General features: G+C 31.1%; 1 protein-coding gene across 1 annotated transcript; it reads right to left on the bottom strand.

The window, feature by feature from the left end:
- Positions 1 to 4,706: 4,706 nt before the first annotated feature.
- LOC106414091 (AT-hook motif nuclear-localized protein 4) lies at positions 4,707 to 7,442 on the bottom strand. Its single transcript, XM_048754345.1, has 5 exons — positions 6,407 to 7,442; positions 5,983 to 6,050; positions 5,589 to 5,720; positions 5,344 to 5,505; positions 4,707 to 5,249 (listed from the first exon to the last, which is right to left on the bottom strand). Exons 1-5 carry the CDS (start codon positions 6,912 to 6,914, stop codon positions 4,863 to 4,865), a joined length of 1,257 nt encoding a protein of 418 aa, XP_048610302.1. The 5' UTR covers positions 6,915 to 7,442; the 3' UTR covers positions 4,707 to 4,862.
- Between the last annotated feature and the right edge of the window lie 9,591 nt (positions 7,443 to 17,033).

The following is a 17,033-nucleotide window of genomic DNA, read 5'->3' as shown; positions in this document are numbered from 1 at the left end:
TCAAGACTCCAGAGGGGAGAAAGCCCTCACGCAGGACAGATAGAGAAAAAAAGATAGTGGTTTGGGAAAAAGAGAACTAACCACTGACAGATCGAGAGGTAGAGAGACCTTATCCATCACGAGCTTCCCGAAGAATGAGGTGATGGAGCCAGAACAGATTTTGGAAGTGACATGCTCCAGTTTCAGCCATTAGTGTGGCCATCTTATTCTTATCTTGATGGACATGCTCCAGTGCCACGTCTCAAACTCGGAGAGGAGCACTAAGATGTTGTGGGTGAGCTCAGAAAGATAGGGAAATGCCTCTGGGTTTAAGAAAGTTGTATGTGATTCTAGTGAGACCATCTCTAATGGTTTACTCTATAATAACTCTATAATAGAGTTGGAGTTTGCTCCAATGATACTCTATTTTAGAGTAAAAAATAGAGTGATGAACAAAAAATAAATAAATTACTCTATATTTGGAGTAAACCTAGTTTTCACTCTATTATAGAACGAAAAATAGAGTATCGTTTGAACATTTTCACTTTAAATTCTATTTTAGAATTGAAAATAGAGTGGAGTTGGAGATGTCCTGACGATGATTCAAATATCACTTTCCTCTGCCTTAAGTTACTCATACTACAGGCCAGAACAGTCCCTAGCTAACCATGCTGCACCACTATTAACAGTATCTACACACCAGGATGGCCCTAATTGCATTTGGGCAGCTTGAAATTGACATACCATACACATCTAGGACTAGGCATACTGATTTCAACAGAATCTCCTCGCCACCATGAGAAAGAGACTTCGCAAACCAGCATGTAATCATCCTTGAAGCTTTTCTCGAATATAGCTAAGTATGTCGCGTTTTGGTCCATTAAGTACCTCCAGAGGCCTAAATACCTCCCTTCTCCTTCTTCTTTGTCAGTGTTCTATACTTTTTGATCATCAATCCTCCCGCCAAAGATAATAGATTATTTCATTGTGTTGATCATTTGTCCCAAAGCCTCTCCATAAAGCTTCAGACATTGCATGATTTCTGTATTTTCCAACAGACCAGCCTTACATAGGAGGAGACTATCGTTTGGAAAAAGCAAGTGATGAACCACATGTCCACTCGTATCCAACTGTACCCCATGGACCGACCACTAATTAATTAGTTTGTATCAAGGCTTTGAATCAACTCGTGTGCCACAATGAATTTCCTTGAAAAACGCTAAACCTAACTAAAGAATTACTCAGACATGACAATAAAAATACAGAGAATCACTGAATAAATCATACCAATGGAAATCAATAATAATGGGGGTTCAAAAACTTTCTCTAGAAAAGAGTATGGAATCGTTTCCGTGATAGAACAAATTGCCGGCACAATGTAAAAACTAATGTAAAAAGAAGCGTAGGCCTAAAAATGACTGAAAATATCAGATTTAGTTCTAATTTTCGTACTGGTCGATTTGGGTTAAACCAAACCGAAATAAAGAAAATCCAAATATTTCTTTGTTCCTCCTATTGAAATGGTAGACAGACCAGTTTTCAGTAAAACGCGCCAAACTTTCAATCTAAGCATTGGATCGACATCAATCTTGTTCCATTGGAAAGCTAACTCAATTTTTTATCATGTGTCCAAATTTGATCTCAATCCATCAGTGGAAATGATTATACCTTGCTAAACTTTTGATGTATCTGCACAGTTCTGCATTGACACTTTCTGATCCAAATCAACCTAATACCTGAAAATACTCAATAAAGAGCTAAAAGAATAGAAAACGCATACCGTATTTTCGATAAACGACTAAAAAAATTAAGATTTGACAAAAACACCATTTAACACTAAGGATAATATCAAGCATTTTCAATTCTTTAACTGAAAATTGTGACTTTTATCGAACTTCTTCCAGTTTTACTATATCTTTCCCAACAATAAACGACTAGGTTAAGACCCGCGCCTTGCGCGGAATGAACATTATATATATAAATTATTTTATATATTATATGTTTATAACATATTATAAAATAATAAATATATATTAAATAATTAAAAAGTTATTATCTACTACTTATATAATTAAATTGGTGCGAACATATAAATAAATTTTATAAATCTAAAAAATATTTTTTTTATTTGATAAGATATATAATTAAATTTAAATGATAGTAACATATATATGGTATATTTTAATATTAATATTTATTAAATGATGCTTTTTGCTCATTTTTTTGTCATTTGTATCTGTTATAGCAATGTCTAAATTAGTGATAACAAAATTTTCACTGTGGGATTAATGGTTTAAGTAATTTATAATATTTAAAAAAATTAAGTTGTCAATATTTTTTCAAAATTTTTAACAAAAAATGTTCAAAGTAAATTTCAAAATTAAGATATTTATGTATTTTTATATTGCATATAGTTTAATTTAAAATGATACATATATTTATATATATTTTATTTTTGATACTTATTAAATGAGACTTTCAACTTATATTATTTTTTAATTATTTGTATCATGTCATAACAAAATTTTTTAACAGTTTTAGTAATTTATACTCGTTTTTAAAAATTCAAAATATAATATATATAATTTTTTTTAATTTTTATTATATGGTTACTATGATTGTTTAATTTATTTTAATAGCTTAAAATTAAAAAAAAAATATATATATATTATAATACACACTTATTTTTATCAAATCTTTATTATTCAAAATCATTAATTGTCATATATACTTTAGCCACATTAGGCAATTCCGTAATCTTATTTAAGGAAATAATGAAGCACATTAATAATGTATTTATTATGGTTTAATAAAAAAATTATTATATATTTAGATGGACCAACCTATTTCTCTAAGGATTCTAAGAATCATTCTAGTAATGACACATGGCTACAAAAAATGTTGCAATGTTTCTCAAATAATATATAGGAGATTACACAAAGTTGTCGATAGATTTCAACAGAAATACCGAGATGATTAATGCAGTGTTTAAACAAAACCTTTACTTTACTATACTTACCTTTTAATTCTTGTTTAACTCCAAGTCATATAATAGTCATTACGTATTTTAGCAACAAATTCATAGTCTCATTTTTAACAACTTATAATATTTGTTCATTCACTTGTTTAACAAAAAAATTGATTACAATTCTCTATTTAGAAAAAGAATAAAGACTGATTTACTTTTACATATTATAGATCAAATGTCTAGAAGTTTCCTAAATAAGAAGAAAACTTATTTCATGTCAAGCCATAACCTAGATTTTTCTTGCAATTGGGAATAAATCGGTGAATCAGGTTCATTTGGGCTTTATTCCCTTTTATGAAGTTCTTTTCGTCCCAAATATATGTGTTAAGTCATATTGTTAGAGAGAGATTTTTCATGAAGGTAGGTTTCCTGGGAGCAGAAGCTGCTAATTGATCATTGTTCATTCACCAATTATTGGTGTTGGCTGGTTAACCTTAGTGATCCACATTGGTTTTTCTTTTGTGGAGTATGTTTTCCTCCAATATTTACCACTTGTTTTGAGTGATATCATTGCAAGAAATTTTGTTTGAAAAATTACAAATTCTTTGGTGTTTATTCTGTTAAAAGGATCAGAAATTGGTAGTGGACCACCTCCATTTGTAAAGCAAAAAATCATAATGATTAAAGCTACGGTTTTAATCTCCGGTGTTGGATCATTGAATATGCTCTCTAATGTCCAAGGCTTCATTTCACTTCTTACCAATATAAGAGAACTTATCCCCGACTTTAGTTGTTTATATGTTATACTTACTAATATCATCATGTGTATTTCCGTGTACTAGCTGTAGTAACTATGTCTAATTGTTAGAGTGGATCTTTTAGCTGGTTTAGCTTAGTTATTATCTTTTGTGAACACTTTAAAAAGTAGCATAGATACTCACCATAGTAGATATGTCAACTCGATGAGAAAACACATTGGTATAAATCTGACAGCTATGTTGCAGATAGATACTCTTAGGGGCATTTCGAGTATCAGTTCGGTTCAGTTTGGATATTGGTTCGGTTTGCTTTAGGTATCCATTTACTATGTGACCTATTTTTGGTACGGGTTCGTTTTGGTCCAAATAGTAAATTTAGGAGCCAAAAAATATTCGGAAAAAATTCGGTTCTCATTTGGTTTCCGTTCCGATTCTTTCGGCTTCTTTTTTTTTATACAATTATCGAGTGGTAAACACTATAAAAGTCATCAATCATGCCATTTGGTCCTTCTTCGGTATTTATGGTACAATTCGGGTAGTTTGGATTAATTATCGAGTATTTTGGGTAAATTATCGAACAGTTAAGATAATTTGGATAAAAATATCCATTAATTTGGATTATTTTAGATATTTCAAATTAAAATACGTGAATAATTCCAAATACTTTTGGATAATTCAGATACTTATTTAATAATTTGTTTTTTCAAATACTTAAGATACTTGTTACTTTGTTAGTAGAGTTTCCAATCATATATGTGTATATATTTAGTTATGTTAATATATATATACCCTACTATATTTGATGTCAAAAAAAATATATGGATACCCGCTCGTACGCGGTTCAATTTTTGATTCAGTTACTGTTATTTCAAAAATGGAAATACATAAACCATTCGGGTATTTGAAGGTTTCGGTCCTGTTCTGACTTCGGGATATTTCGATTTGATTCCGGTTCAAATCTTAGGTTCCTTTTTTTTTTTGCCCAGGCCTAGATACTCAAAGACGAACCAAGAAAAGTCGCTTGACTTTGAAATGAAGAATGAGAGAGTTTGCACAAACATTTAAGTTTTGAAATTCTACAACCTAAAGATTACACCCTCTAATAAGTGAGAGGTCAAGATCAAGAACGATCAATGTCATATTAACTCACTCAATCATCAGTTTGGAACCTCGGTGTCAGATTCGCTGTCGCTTCCAAATTCTTCATCATCATCTTCACCTTCAAAATCCTCATCATCCTCTCCTGGGAGAGAAGTGAAGAGATCTCTGATTTGGTTAGCAGTGTTGTTTGTGTAGTAACCTTGGGCCGCGTTAGTGTTTGGCTCATGGGGAAGGGACACAGGTGGTGCGGACACGGGTGGTGCCTGAATAACAACAGGCTTGTTGAGCCCATATCTAGCCTTTGGATCTTCCGCTGAGCCACCACCGAATGAGATGTTAGAATCTTGTGTTGTCATGGGGATCCCGAGTCTCTCCCTTCTTAGATTCTGCATCTGCTGATGCTGAGGTTCCTCCTTACCTGCCTCAAAAGTCCCTACCGTCACCTGAAAAAAAATATAAATAACAATGCATCAAAACAAGACAAAAAACCTGAGTCCATCAGAGAGATCAACACCTCATGTTGTATAAGTTAGTTACCTGAACAGGACCAGCGGCTAATAAGAGACCGGAGAGTCCACCACCAAAGACATGACCATCTGGTCCTGAAAGAGACACACTCATCCCTCCAGCTCTGCTTCGGATTCCTCCAGTCTCGCTTGTTATAAACGAACCCGTCAAAGAAAGAATCTCAAAATGACCCTGACCTCACCACAAAATTGTTAACTAAGTTTAGGGAAAAGAAAAAGCTTTAAAGGAATCCAAGAGAGAGGTAGAGAGCAGACCTCATAAGTGAGAGTACCAGCAGATGTAAAAGATTGACGAAGTGTAACACTGGAAACGGCACCGTTTCCTGAAAGAATGCAGATAGCACGAGAGCCTTGTTGAGAGAATGTCATTATCTTCATCGTCACATCCTGTTATGAATCAGTGATCCAAAAAGAGTTACAAATCTCGGAGACTCATTAAAGGATAACATATCCAAAATATGTAACTAAGGGTCTTAGTTGTTATCCATGTATATATTGTGCAATCACTACTCTAATGAAGTATCCAGTTCTATAAACCCTATATGGTATCAAAGTAAATCATCTCATAGAGATAATCTGTCAATATTAAGGTCACTAAACCGACTTGATGCTTATAAATATTCAGCAAATCACAAGTACAGAGACATACCTCGCCCACGTTTACTGTGAGCACATGAGGCGTAAAACTTGCACAGACAACTTCTGAAGTTCCTACAACTGTTAAGTAAACAGGAATAACAATTAAGGTATAAAAATTGAAATCTGACAAGTTGCTAGAACCAAAACAGCAAACAGTCCCACGTCAAAACCTTTATGCAGCAACTAGATTTAGTCACAGTGCTTATGCCACTGACTCATCAAAGAATGTTACTAGTTTACCGGACAGTAAAACTTCACGAGCTTTATTCAAAAAAAACCTTTTGTCCGTATTCAAACTTTTTTTCGTAAGTCAACCCAAAAGACAAAGAGATCCGATACGGCATTAAGATACATTAGAAGCAGCCACGTATTGATTCTGACAGAGACGTACAAAGATTCTTATAACCCAACAATTGTGAGATAATAGACATTACCAGGAGAACTGTTGTTGAACCCGAACATCTGAGGATTCGTGAGCCTGTTGTTGTTGCTGGGCGGGTCTACACGTGCTTGACCGCGTTCCCTTCCTCTTCCCTGCCCTCGTCCTCCTCGTTGCGGAGGAGCAAACCCGGTCGTCAACGGGACAGAGGAGGAGATCGGCATCGGAGAAAGAGTCACGGCTAGTGGGCCGTCGGGGTTATACTTTCTCGGTCTCCCTCTCTTCTTCATCTTCAACTCAGAAGAAGAATTCCCCACCGGCATTGTTAAGCTGAAAGGAGAAGCAGCGTTCTCAGGAGCTGTAGCAGCCACGGCGGAGGCAGATGCGGATGCGGCGTTGGTGTTGGGTAGTCCTGCCGGAAAAGGGTTAGGGTTCTCGGACCGTGGTGGGCCCATCTGGTAGACCCCACTATTAGGAGGAGGAGGAGGAGCTACATGTTGTTTCAGACCAAAACTGGTTATGTTGTTGTTGCTGTTGCTGCTGGTTCCTTCTCTCTCATCCATTAGATTCTGTAAGGAGAGAAACCGACAAGTAAGGAAAACACTCGAATCTTGCTGATCACGACAGATTCAAGCTTCTGAATTTAAAAGTACAGACAAGAGATACAAAGAGGGGAGAGATCCAGAGAGGTCGTAAGATTCAAAAGAGTAAAAAAAAAAAAAAAATGAAGTCAAGTGAAATTAAGTAAAACTTAGTCAAGAGAAAGATCAAAGTTTGTTCATGGCGGAATCTTAATTTCAGATGAAAACATTCATAATTACCAGCAAAATAAAATGGGATTTTTTTTGTCTTCGTCTTTTTTCTTTTCTACTGGTGGGTTAAGTTTGGGAGAGATTTATTTAGAGATGTTGATAAATGAAGGTTTTCAGAAGATAATGGAAAGATATATATGTAAAATGTGAAATAAATAATTCAAAGGAGTTTTAGTACATTGTATTTTGAATTTATAAATTTAAAGTTGGGAAAAAAAGGAAAGGGAAATACCAGAAATAAAAAAATGTATAAATTGGTAATAATGGATTTACTCTAGAAAATTTTCAAAATATTACCATCCACTCCTACCATTCTTGGAATTTGGGATACAGCTAAAGCTGAATTAATTTATTAAAATGGACAGGGGACAATTTTATAATTACTAGATTTTTTAACCGCGCTACGCGCGGATAAGATATTATATGTATTTCACAATTCTAAAAAATAATGTATAATATTGTATTATATTATTTAAATAATATAAAATAAGACTACATAACATAAATATATTTTTTATTTTTTCTTTGTGAAAATCATTACGTTGTTTGATTGTTGTACTTAATTCACATATTTGCATAGATATTTGTGATAGATGAATAACTATATTTTTATTATCAGTAAATAATATATATTTATTATATAATATAAGAAAAATGAAATTATTTACTTTTTAACAAACTTGTCTCATGTTGGGGACTCGGTTATAGACATATCATATTCGAATGAAACATTTTTACACTTATCAATCTTCTTAACAATTAAGAAACAAATCTGAATATCAAAACAATATCTCATACGATCTCTTTGTGGAATAACTGCTCTGAAGAAATTGAATTTATGCATCAAAAAAGACTGGAAATGGATGTGCATATGTGTTATCTAAGTCAGCTTTAAAAAAAACTATTTATAGTTCATATATCATTTACGTCCATCCTATTTTTTTGTCCATCATTTCTTAAACATCTTGAAATAAGTAATGCTAATTAATAATAAACTTTTTGCTCACAAAATAAAAATCAAATTTGTTTAATTATCGCTTAATTTGTCTAACTGATATATGTATTTCTCAATTCTAAAAAAATAATGTATAATATTGTATTACATTATTTAAAGAATATAAAATATGACTACATAACATAAATATACTTTTTAAATTTTCTTTATGAAAATCATTATGTTGTTTGATTGTTGTACTTGATTCACATATTTGCATAGATATTTGTGATAGAAGAATAACTATATTTTTATTATCAGTAAATAATATATATTGATTATATAATATCAGAAAAATAAAATTATTTACTTTTTAAACAAACTTGTTTCATGTTGGGGACTCGGTTATAGACATATCATATTCGAAGGAGACATTTTTACAGTTATCAATCTTCTTAACATTGAAAAAACAAATCTACATATCAAAACAATATCTCATATGATCTACTTGTGGAATAACTACTCTGAAGAAATTGAATTTAGGCATCAAAAAGGACTGGAAATGGATATGCAGATATGTTATCTAAGTCTGCTTCACAAAGTACTATTCATAGTTCATATATCATTAATGTACATCCTATTTTTTTGTCCACCATTTCTTAAACATCTTGAAATAACTGATGCTAATTAATAATAAACTTTTGCTGGAAAAAAAATCAAATTTGTCTTATTATCACTTAAATATTTTATTAATATGGTCTAAGAAGCTTTTAAGTGATATCATAGTTTAATTTATTAGTTTTTTTGTTACTTTTTAGAGGTTTTTGTATTTAAGATTTTTTTTCATATTAAACTTTTATTTCTTTCACAGAATTGATATATATATATATCATAAAAATTACCATCAAATCAGTTTTACTTATTTATTATTTTGTTTGAACGAAAATACACTTTTTAAATAATTTAATTTAAAATAAAATTATATATTAATTTGCTGTATTTTAACAATTTCATTGATTTAATTAATTTGCTTTGGTGGATAACTTAAAATGTTTTCATATGAATCTGGGAAAGCAAGCTTATGTTGTTATATTATATTTATTTTGTGTATATAGAATCTATATATAATGTTAGTTTAATAAAGAAAGAACATTATTTTTTTGTAACTTCAAAAAGATACATTATTACAATTTGAAATGAATCAAAATTGAATAAAATGGTAATTAAATATTTGTAAATCTAATTGTTTAGTTGGATTCTCATGAAAAAAAAAATCGATTGGTTAAACAAATGTTTTAAAAAAATTTGTGGTATTTTTTTGTCTATAAATTATAAAATTTATTGAATTAATATATTTAATTATTGCATCCTTAAATAATATTTTATTAAGACATTAGAAAAATATGTTTTGAGTTGTTTTGTCAAATTGTACAAAAATCTATGCTTTTTCATATTTGTAACTTCAAAAAGATACATTATGACAATTTGAAATTAATCAAAATTGAATAAAATGGTAATTAAATATTTGTAAATCTAATTATTTTTTTTATCTTGTTTAGTTGGATTCTCATGAAAAAAATCGATAGGTTAAATAAATGTTTCAAAATTTGTTGTGTTATTGTTTTGTCTATAAATTACAAAATTTATTGAATTAATATATTTAATTATTACACCCTTAAATAATATTTTATTAAGACATTAGAGAAGTATATTTTAATTGTTTCCTATGCTTTTTCATATTTGTCACGAAAATTTATATGTTAAACTTATTTTTACAAAATTCTTAACTTTGTCACGAAAACAAAAATCTATGCTTTTTCATATTTGTCAACGTTCTCACACTTTCTAAGAATATATTAGCTTAGTCACTTACTTATTTTTTTTTTACAAAACAAAGTATCGGAGTCTTGAAAGTTGAATTTATATTATTGTAAATGTACATAAGAGTTTGTGATTATATACTTAGTGGTTCTTGTATATGTGTCCAAGAATGTTTCAATGGCTTAGTGGTAACTGTCCTATATATATATCATACTAACCCGGGTTCGATTCTCACCTTCGCATTGTTTTTTTTATTTTTTACGAAAAGTAAATGAGATGACATGGCAATTTCGGGTTCTCTGATTGGTTGATTTTTCTATCCTATGTGGACACCCTCTCCACGGCTTATATCCCCCTTTTAGTATAGTATAGATATGCACTTGGACTTTATTTTCAGATTTTCATCCTATATCTACTTGTTTTTTTTTCCTAATCTAACTACATTGACTATTGACTATGGACTATTGACTATTGACCAAAAGAAAACCACATTGACTATAACCAAAACATGTTGACTAATCCAAATCTCAGCTAGAAAATTTTTATGCTCTTTTGTGACAGTTGTCAATGCTATTAGACCATGATTAACCCTAAATAACCCTTAATTTTTAAAAATATTTACAGTAATGCCATTGCTTTTTAATATTAATTAAAAATATATGGAAATTATTATTGTCTACCAAAATTCTAGGATCTTATCTATATATATAAAGAAATGTTCGCCTTTCTCCCGTGAAGCCACGTCATCAATTCGTGTGTTATGGGAGTGACACGTGTCCCATTTTATATTTAGGGCCAAAATAAATGAATGCAATTAAGGGTAACTGAACCCAGCACCTCTAGCACTGATAATTTCTCTTAGAACCACTAGGCTAAAGGCACATTTTATAAATATGTGGCTGCGAAAATACTTATTATCGTGTCAGCTGGAAGCCCATGCTTCTTCTGCTTGTGGCCAGGGCCGACACTGAACTGACGTCAAGATGAAGATCGTGAAGTTAAAAACTTTGCTCCAAACATTTTTGCAATGTTTCGAACTTTTATAACTTGATGCATATAATATATATCAAAATACATTTGTTGTAGACGCTTTTATTAGTTTTGCTTTTAAAAGAAGGTATTTACAGTTATAAATGTTTTGTGCCAGTGAAGTAATTGTTGAAAAATCTCTATACATATGTCATTTTAAAATAACACCCAACTTCTATATATAGTCAATACATATGTCCATGTTATATTCTAGACTAAATATTTTCTCTTTTAAAAATATAGAAAACAATTTTTTTAGTCTACAAGCAAATGTTGTAGAGCAAGTATGCATTATACAAAATAATATATATTTAAAATCCATACACAAAAACATAAAAGTTGTTATATGCCTCTTTCTGACACATGCACACTCCACTATGAATAAGAACTAAAAAAAAACAGTATTGTCATCAAACTTTATTACAAATCCACATTTGTACATCTATAATTATGAGTTGGACAATTAGTTAATTTGATACAATACCAAAGCAAGAATAATCGAAAAACAACTATACTACCGCATACTAATAAGTAACACATAACAGATAACATAATTCTTGAATCTTAAAACAAATTTCAATTCGAGCATTTAGTGAATATCAAATTAACTAATATCCCGCCCGTAGGGCGGACCGATCCTAGTTTACCTTAAATAAAAGTATATATGACCACTTAATTATTGCACCAGACTACAGACTACGGCTAAACAAACAAAGATAAAATTGTTAACCTTTATTATGTAAAAAATAAACTACAATATGAAAATTCTATACCAATTGACCTTCGTTTTTAATGAAAATGTTATTTTGAGCATTTCGATATAAATATTTAAAATAACGATAATTGTTAGTATATTGTAACAAATACTATACTACAATGTGAAGAATCATTTTTATGTTCAAATATAAACTATAAACCAAATCATATCTCTAAACCCTCTATTAAATTTCAATAATTAATAAATAGTAATAAAATATAATATCTTAGACAACAACTACTAATAGTAAGGTTTTACAATATTTGTTAGTGATATTATGTTTTTTCACCTAATACCTTAAATAAAAGCTGTTTTGTTATTGGTTTATATATAATTTACTTTTATACTAACCATATTTTGAATAATCATCCTAACAAAATTCTAACAAAACAAAAAAACAATTTAAATTTCAGTTATCAAGCCAGACTTTTATCTCCAATTTATGATTATTTTCACTTTGTTAAGATATTGTAGATGGCCAAAAAGGAGATATCAAAAATACTTCCAAATATAGAACTTTATTTATTTCGAAATAAAATGCAAACCTTACATAATTTTCATTAGATTTAGTTAATAAACATTAATCCGATTTTTATGAAAACATATCATTTGGTACATACTCTAATATACAGCCACTGGGTTTACAGATTTGATCCACATATGTAAAACACTAATCTATACAATATTAAAAGGGATATATGAGCTCTATTGAACCTATCCACGTCAGCCAATTAAATCAACCAATGATAGAAGACTATGCTGCCACGTCACCATAGTTTGTCGTATGAAAAGAGAATCTGAGCTTTTTGTTTTGTCTCCTAAATATTTATCATGGACCAAGTCAAGCCCAATTACGAAAACCCAATCTCAAATGCATCGATTGAATCTGTCTTTTCCACTTCGTCTTCTACATCTCAGTTCTGTAATCGTCGTTACCACCACCACCACCTGATCAATCTGAGCTCTTTAATCCCTCCTTGATAACGTTTCACCTCACTTTGATATTCCCATAAATCGATTCGTCTAAACCTAAAACCACCCGAAATCCAAAACATCCACTGAAAAGAACAGCTATGGCCTTTAAATCCACCGGAAAGTCTCCCGCCGCCGTTTATTTCAAGGACCAGCAGAATCTGAGCTACAATTTCGGTTGAACCGTTTCTGGGAGGCTAGATACATTGCAAATGGTGGGAGCTTTATTGGGTTAGAGCTACTCCTCATCAACAAAGAAGTTTGAGTGCTTATTGTGTTGTGCCAACGTGTTTACACTCCTGGCCTTTATATTTTCTTTGTTTTGAATTTTCAGAGTACTTGGATGAATCGATGTTAATACCAAAGAACACTTCTGTTCTAATTCATCAAGTCCCAGGACGGCCTCGCGTCAGACTTATCACTGCACAAGAGTACGTTCTCACAGATCTTTTGATTCCATCTGCTTTGTTCTCTTATTTAGCTATTTTATTGTAAGCTCAACAAAAATATGTTTAACTAAACATAAGTTTAAAGTGTGGCTATTGGTTAGAAGAAACACCTGGATTTTCATGTTAAATAATGCAATTATCTGAACGTTGCAGGCCTAGAGTCGAGAATAAAGTGGAACATGTTCAAGCTGAAACCATCAATTCTCATGTTGATCTGCCGCCTGCAGCAAAATATGTAAGTTGATTACAGTGAACATTTATATTGGCGTTGAGTGCACCCATTTTGACCCATTTTATAGCTAGAAAATTACTAATTTTCACCCATTTTCACATTCTAGATTGAATATGAGTTCGGGAATGATTTTTACTTCATCCCTGCTGTCCAAGGTGCACAGCATAATAATCCATGTCATGTTCTTGCACCAGCAGAAGAGAAAGTATATGAAGAAAGCTAACTTCAGGCCTCGATTGACACCCCGGCACTTGACTGGCAGAGGTAAGCCATCTTTGACAAATGGTGGACGTGAAAATGTTGATGTTTTTAGACATTTATCAACCCTTTTATTCTTATTAGATTTAATAGGCAATGTCAAGATAATTTTGGGGCAGGGAGAGGTTACATATAGGGTACGAATGTGGTTTTGGTAATCTCCGTATTCTTTATTATTATATTCTACAATGTTTTCATTAGCTTTTGTTTTGTTTTATTTGCATCAAGTTTTAAGATACTGAGATTCGTTTGTTTACTTGACTGGAATGGAAAGTAAAACTCCACCTCCGGGGTATATTTGCCATCGTTGTAATGTCGCTGGTATGTCAGCTTTGTTTAGAGTTACTTTAATTTTCTTACACTTTAGTAAATAGATAAAGGGTACTAAGATAATTTTTATTCACTGTATCAGGACATTGTATTCATCATTGCCCCACAAATGGTAACTCTAATTACAATGTTAAAAGAGTTAAACCACCTACTGGTATCCCCAAGTCCATGTTGGTGGCTCTTATTCATTGCCAAGTGGTGCAGTTGCAGCTCTTAAACCAAAATAGAAAGTTGTGTTTAGTCAGTATGTGAATGTTGTTATTTGGTCATATATTGAGTATAACTTAACTGCTTATGTGTCTTCAATGTATTCAGGGATGCTTTTGACAAGGAAATAGAGGGATTGCCTTCCACAACACGCTCTGTAGGAGAATTTACAAGCAGATGTTGTTTCCAGAGCTTCTGTGTGACAAGTGTAAGTACTCATAATTTGTTAAAAGTAATTCTCTTTAGACTGATCATAATTATATTCTTCATTTAATAAGTTATGTTGCTTTTGGTTGGTCATGCAGTTTCGGTATATGTTCTTTCTCTCAATTTTCGTGAATTCTTAAACCACAAAAAGCAAGGAGTAACTGGAGTCGAGGAAATGCTTAGTCATGTGATATAGAGTTCTTCTATACAATAGATAGTGAACATCACTAAAACCAAAGCAAGTATTTTGGATTGTTTTAAGGGTTATAGTTCTTTTATGTTTAGTTAAAGTGATCCATCTGAATCTATATATGATTGAACGTTGATGAATCTGATTCGTGCAACTCTCTATCATTTTATAGTTTCTCATATTTACTATCTATGTCCCAAAAAGCCACGATATACATGAGATCAGTAACAAAACGCTTCATTCACGGAGAAGGTTTTAGTATGCAACAGTATATTCAGGTTTGTTGTGTTGCTTTACTAAATTTCTTAAATTTGATTTAACAAAGGAATGAAGAAACTGAGAAAAAGAGTTGATATTGTACCAACTAATACATTTTAAGTTAGTACTATATATTTTAAAATTTAATCAGTCAATATTTGTAGAAAAACCCCATCTAATTTTCATATATGAGAAAGACATATTATCACATCATATCTAACTTTTAGACATGTAATAAAAATTAGTATTATAACCCAGAAATTAAATAATATTGTCTTCTCTTTAAGTGTGGATTTTAGAGATGCATCCCTTCTCAGGAAGTAACGCAAAAGATGGGACGTTTTGAACTCTCTCATAATAATTGTAAACATCAACACATAGATTCTAAGAACCTATTCTCTAATATCATTTTATAAGTACTTAATTGTTAGTAAAATGACACCATTTGATTATAAAACCAAAATATGAATCAATTTTAATTAACAATTTATTTTTACGAGAAACCAAATATATAAGATAAAAAGGTTTTGATAAAAAAAACGATAAAAAAGTAATTTGACCATAACTTAAGTTTAATTAAGTTTTATTCATTTCAGTTTTTCTCACTATTCCATACGTATATTTCAGATTTTTTCAATAAACTTTGATTTTAAATCATGGTTTATAATTTTATATTATGATCATAATATTTATGTATTATTATCAACTATAAAGATATTTGTTCAAACCCGGACGTAGCCCGGGAAAAACTCTAGTTATATTTTAATTTGTCTATATACCACATAAACAACCCACTAAAAGAATTTAAATAATTTGGATGCACTATTAGTCCTTTGGTTTTGGTTCGAGCATTTTAGTTTTTGGTGTTTTGATTCTAGAAATTTAGGAACAGTTCAAGTATTTACAACGTTTGGTGTTTTATTGGAAATTGGCTAATTTACAAAAAATAAATTGAGGCAAATTCAGTTCTGGTTCATTTAAAAAATATATATTTAATTTCGAAAACAAATCCGCATTTCAAATCTAGTTAATTTTAAATTTACTTTGTTTGTGTACCAAAACGTCGGGCTTCTTAATTTATTATAATTTTACTTTTTTGGCTTAAATGGAAATTGATAAAATACTAGTATTTAACTAGATTTTGAACGGTTTAACCCAAAAAGTAGATTTTGAACGGTTGACCAAAAAAAACTAGATATTAAACGTTGGATGACATATGTAACTCAGTCATTCATGAATACACATATTTTAACTTTTACTTTTCAAAAAATTGATAAAGATTCCTTTGTTTTTCATTTCTATGTTCCAAGATGTATTGATCAGTTGTTACATCATGACTATCTGTACTCTCAAAGTTAATCATATATATATTACAGCAGTTATACCAAAAAAAAAATTTCATAAAATATTTCAAAATGGATCTTCCTAAAATAAATATATTTTACAAGTTGCTTTTTTAATTAAGTCATCTTCACTGAACAAAAGGAATACAGTGACCTCTAATGAGACTCTAGATACTACTGACACTTGACCTCTAATGGGACTAAAGATTTTAACCGAACCAAACTTGCCGAACCGAAAAGTGTGGTTTTCGGCTAGGTTAGTTCGGAAGTTCGGTTTGGTAACAAAAAAATTGGTTTTCAGTTCGGTTCGATAATCGGTTAGTTCAGTTTTCTAAAAATAACTCAAACAGTACCAATTTTGACCAAAATTCCAAACATAACTAACCGAACAAATCAAAATGCAAACCGAACTAACCGAACTAACCAAAATCCGAATCGAAATTACCAAAATTAACCAAAATTTTCCAAATATTATTCAATTTAAACCAAAAATTTAATCGAATTAACCGCAAAACCGAAAACTTCGGTAAATTTTTTGAAACCGAACTATCTAAGAACCGAACTTAAACAAAAAAAAATTACTGTTCAATTTGGCGAAATTTTATCCGAACCGAACTAGCCGACCCTGCAGACCTAACAGTTGACCAACTGCGTGAAATTGCAGCAAAGAAGATGCCTGATTAGAATTGCACTAGCATTGTATCTGCTATGAGAACCATTGCAGGAACTGCACATGGGGATAACATTAGCTCTCCTCTTCTTGTTCCCAAAAGCAAATCAGCTTAGCTTTCTTGCAAGAAGCCTTCAGATTAGTTCGTGTCTGATAATGTTTTATGAAACTGATATAAACCGTCTTGTTACTTATAACTCAGTTTGATTATGT

This window comes from Brassica napus, chromosome A2, assembly GCF_020379485.1.
Source record: "Brassica napus cultivar Da-Ae chromosome A2, Da-Ae, whole genome shotgun sequence".
Classification (NCBI taxonomy): Eukaryota; Viridiplantae; Streptophyta; class Magnoliopsida; order Brassicales; family Brassicaceae; genus Brassica; species Brassica napus.
This window is presented reverse-complemented; position numbering and strand designations above follow the sequence as displayed.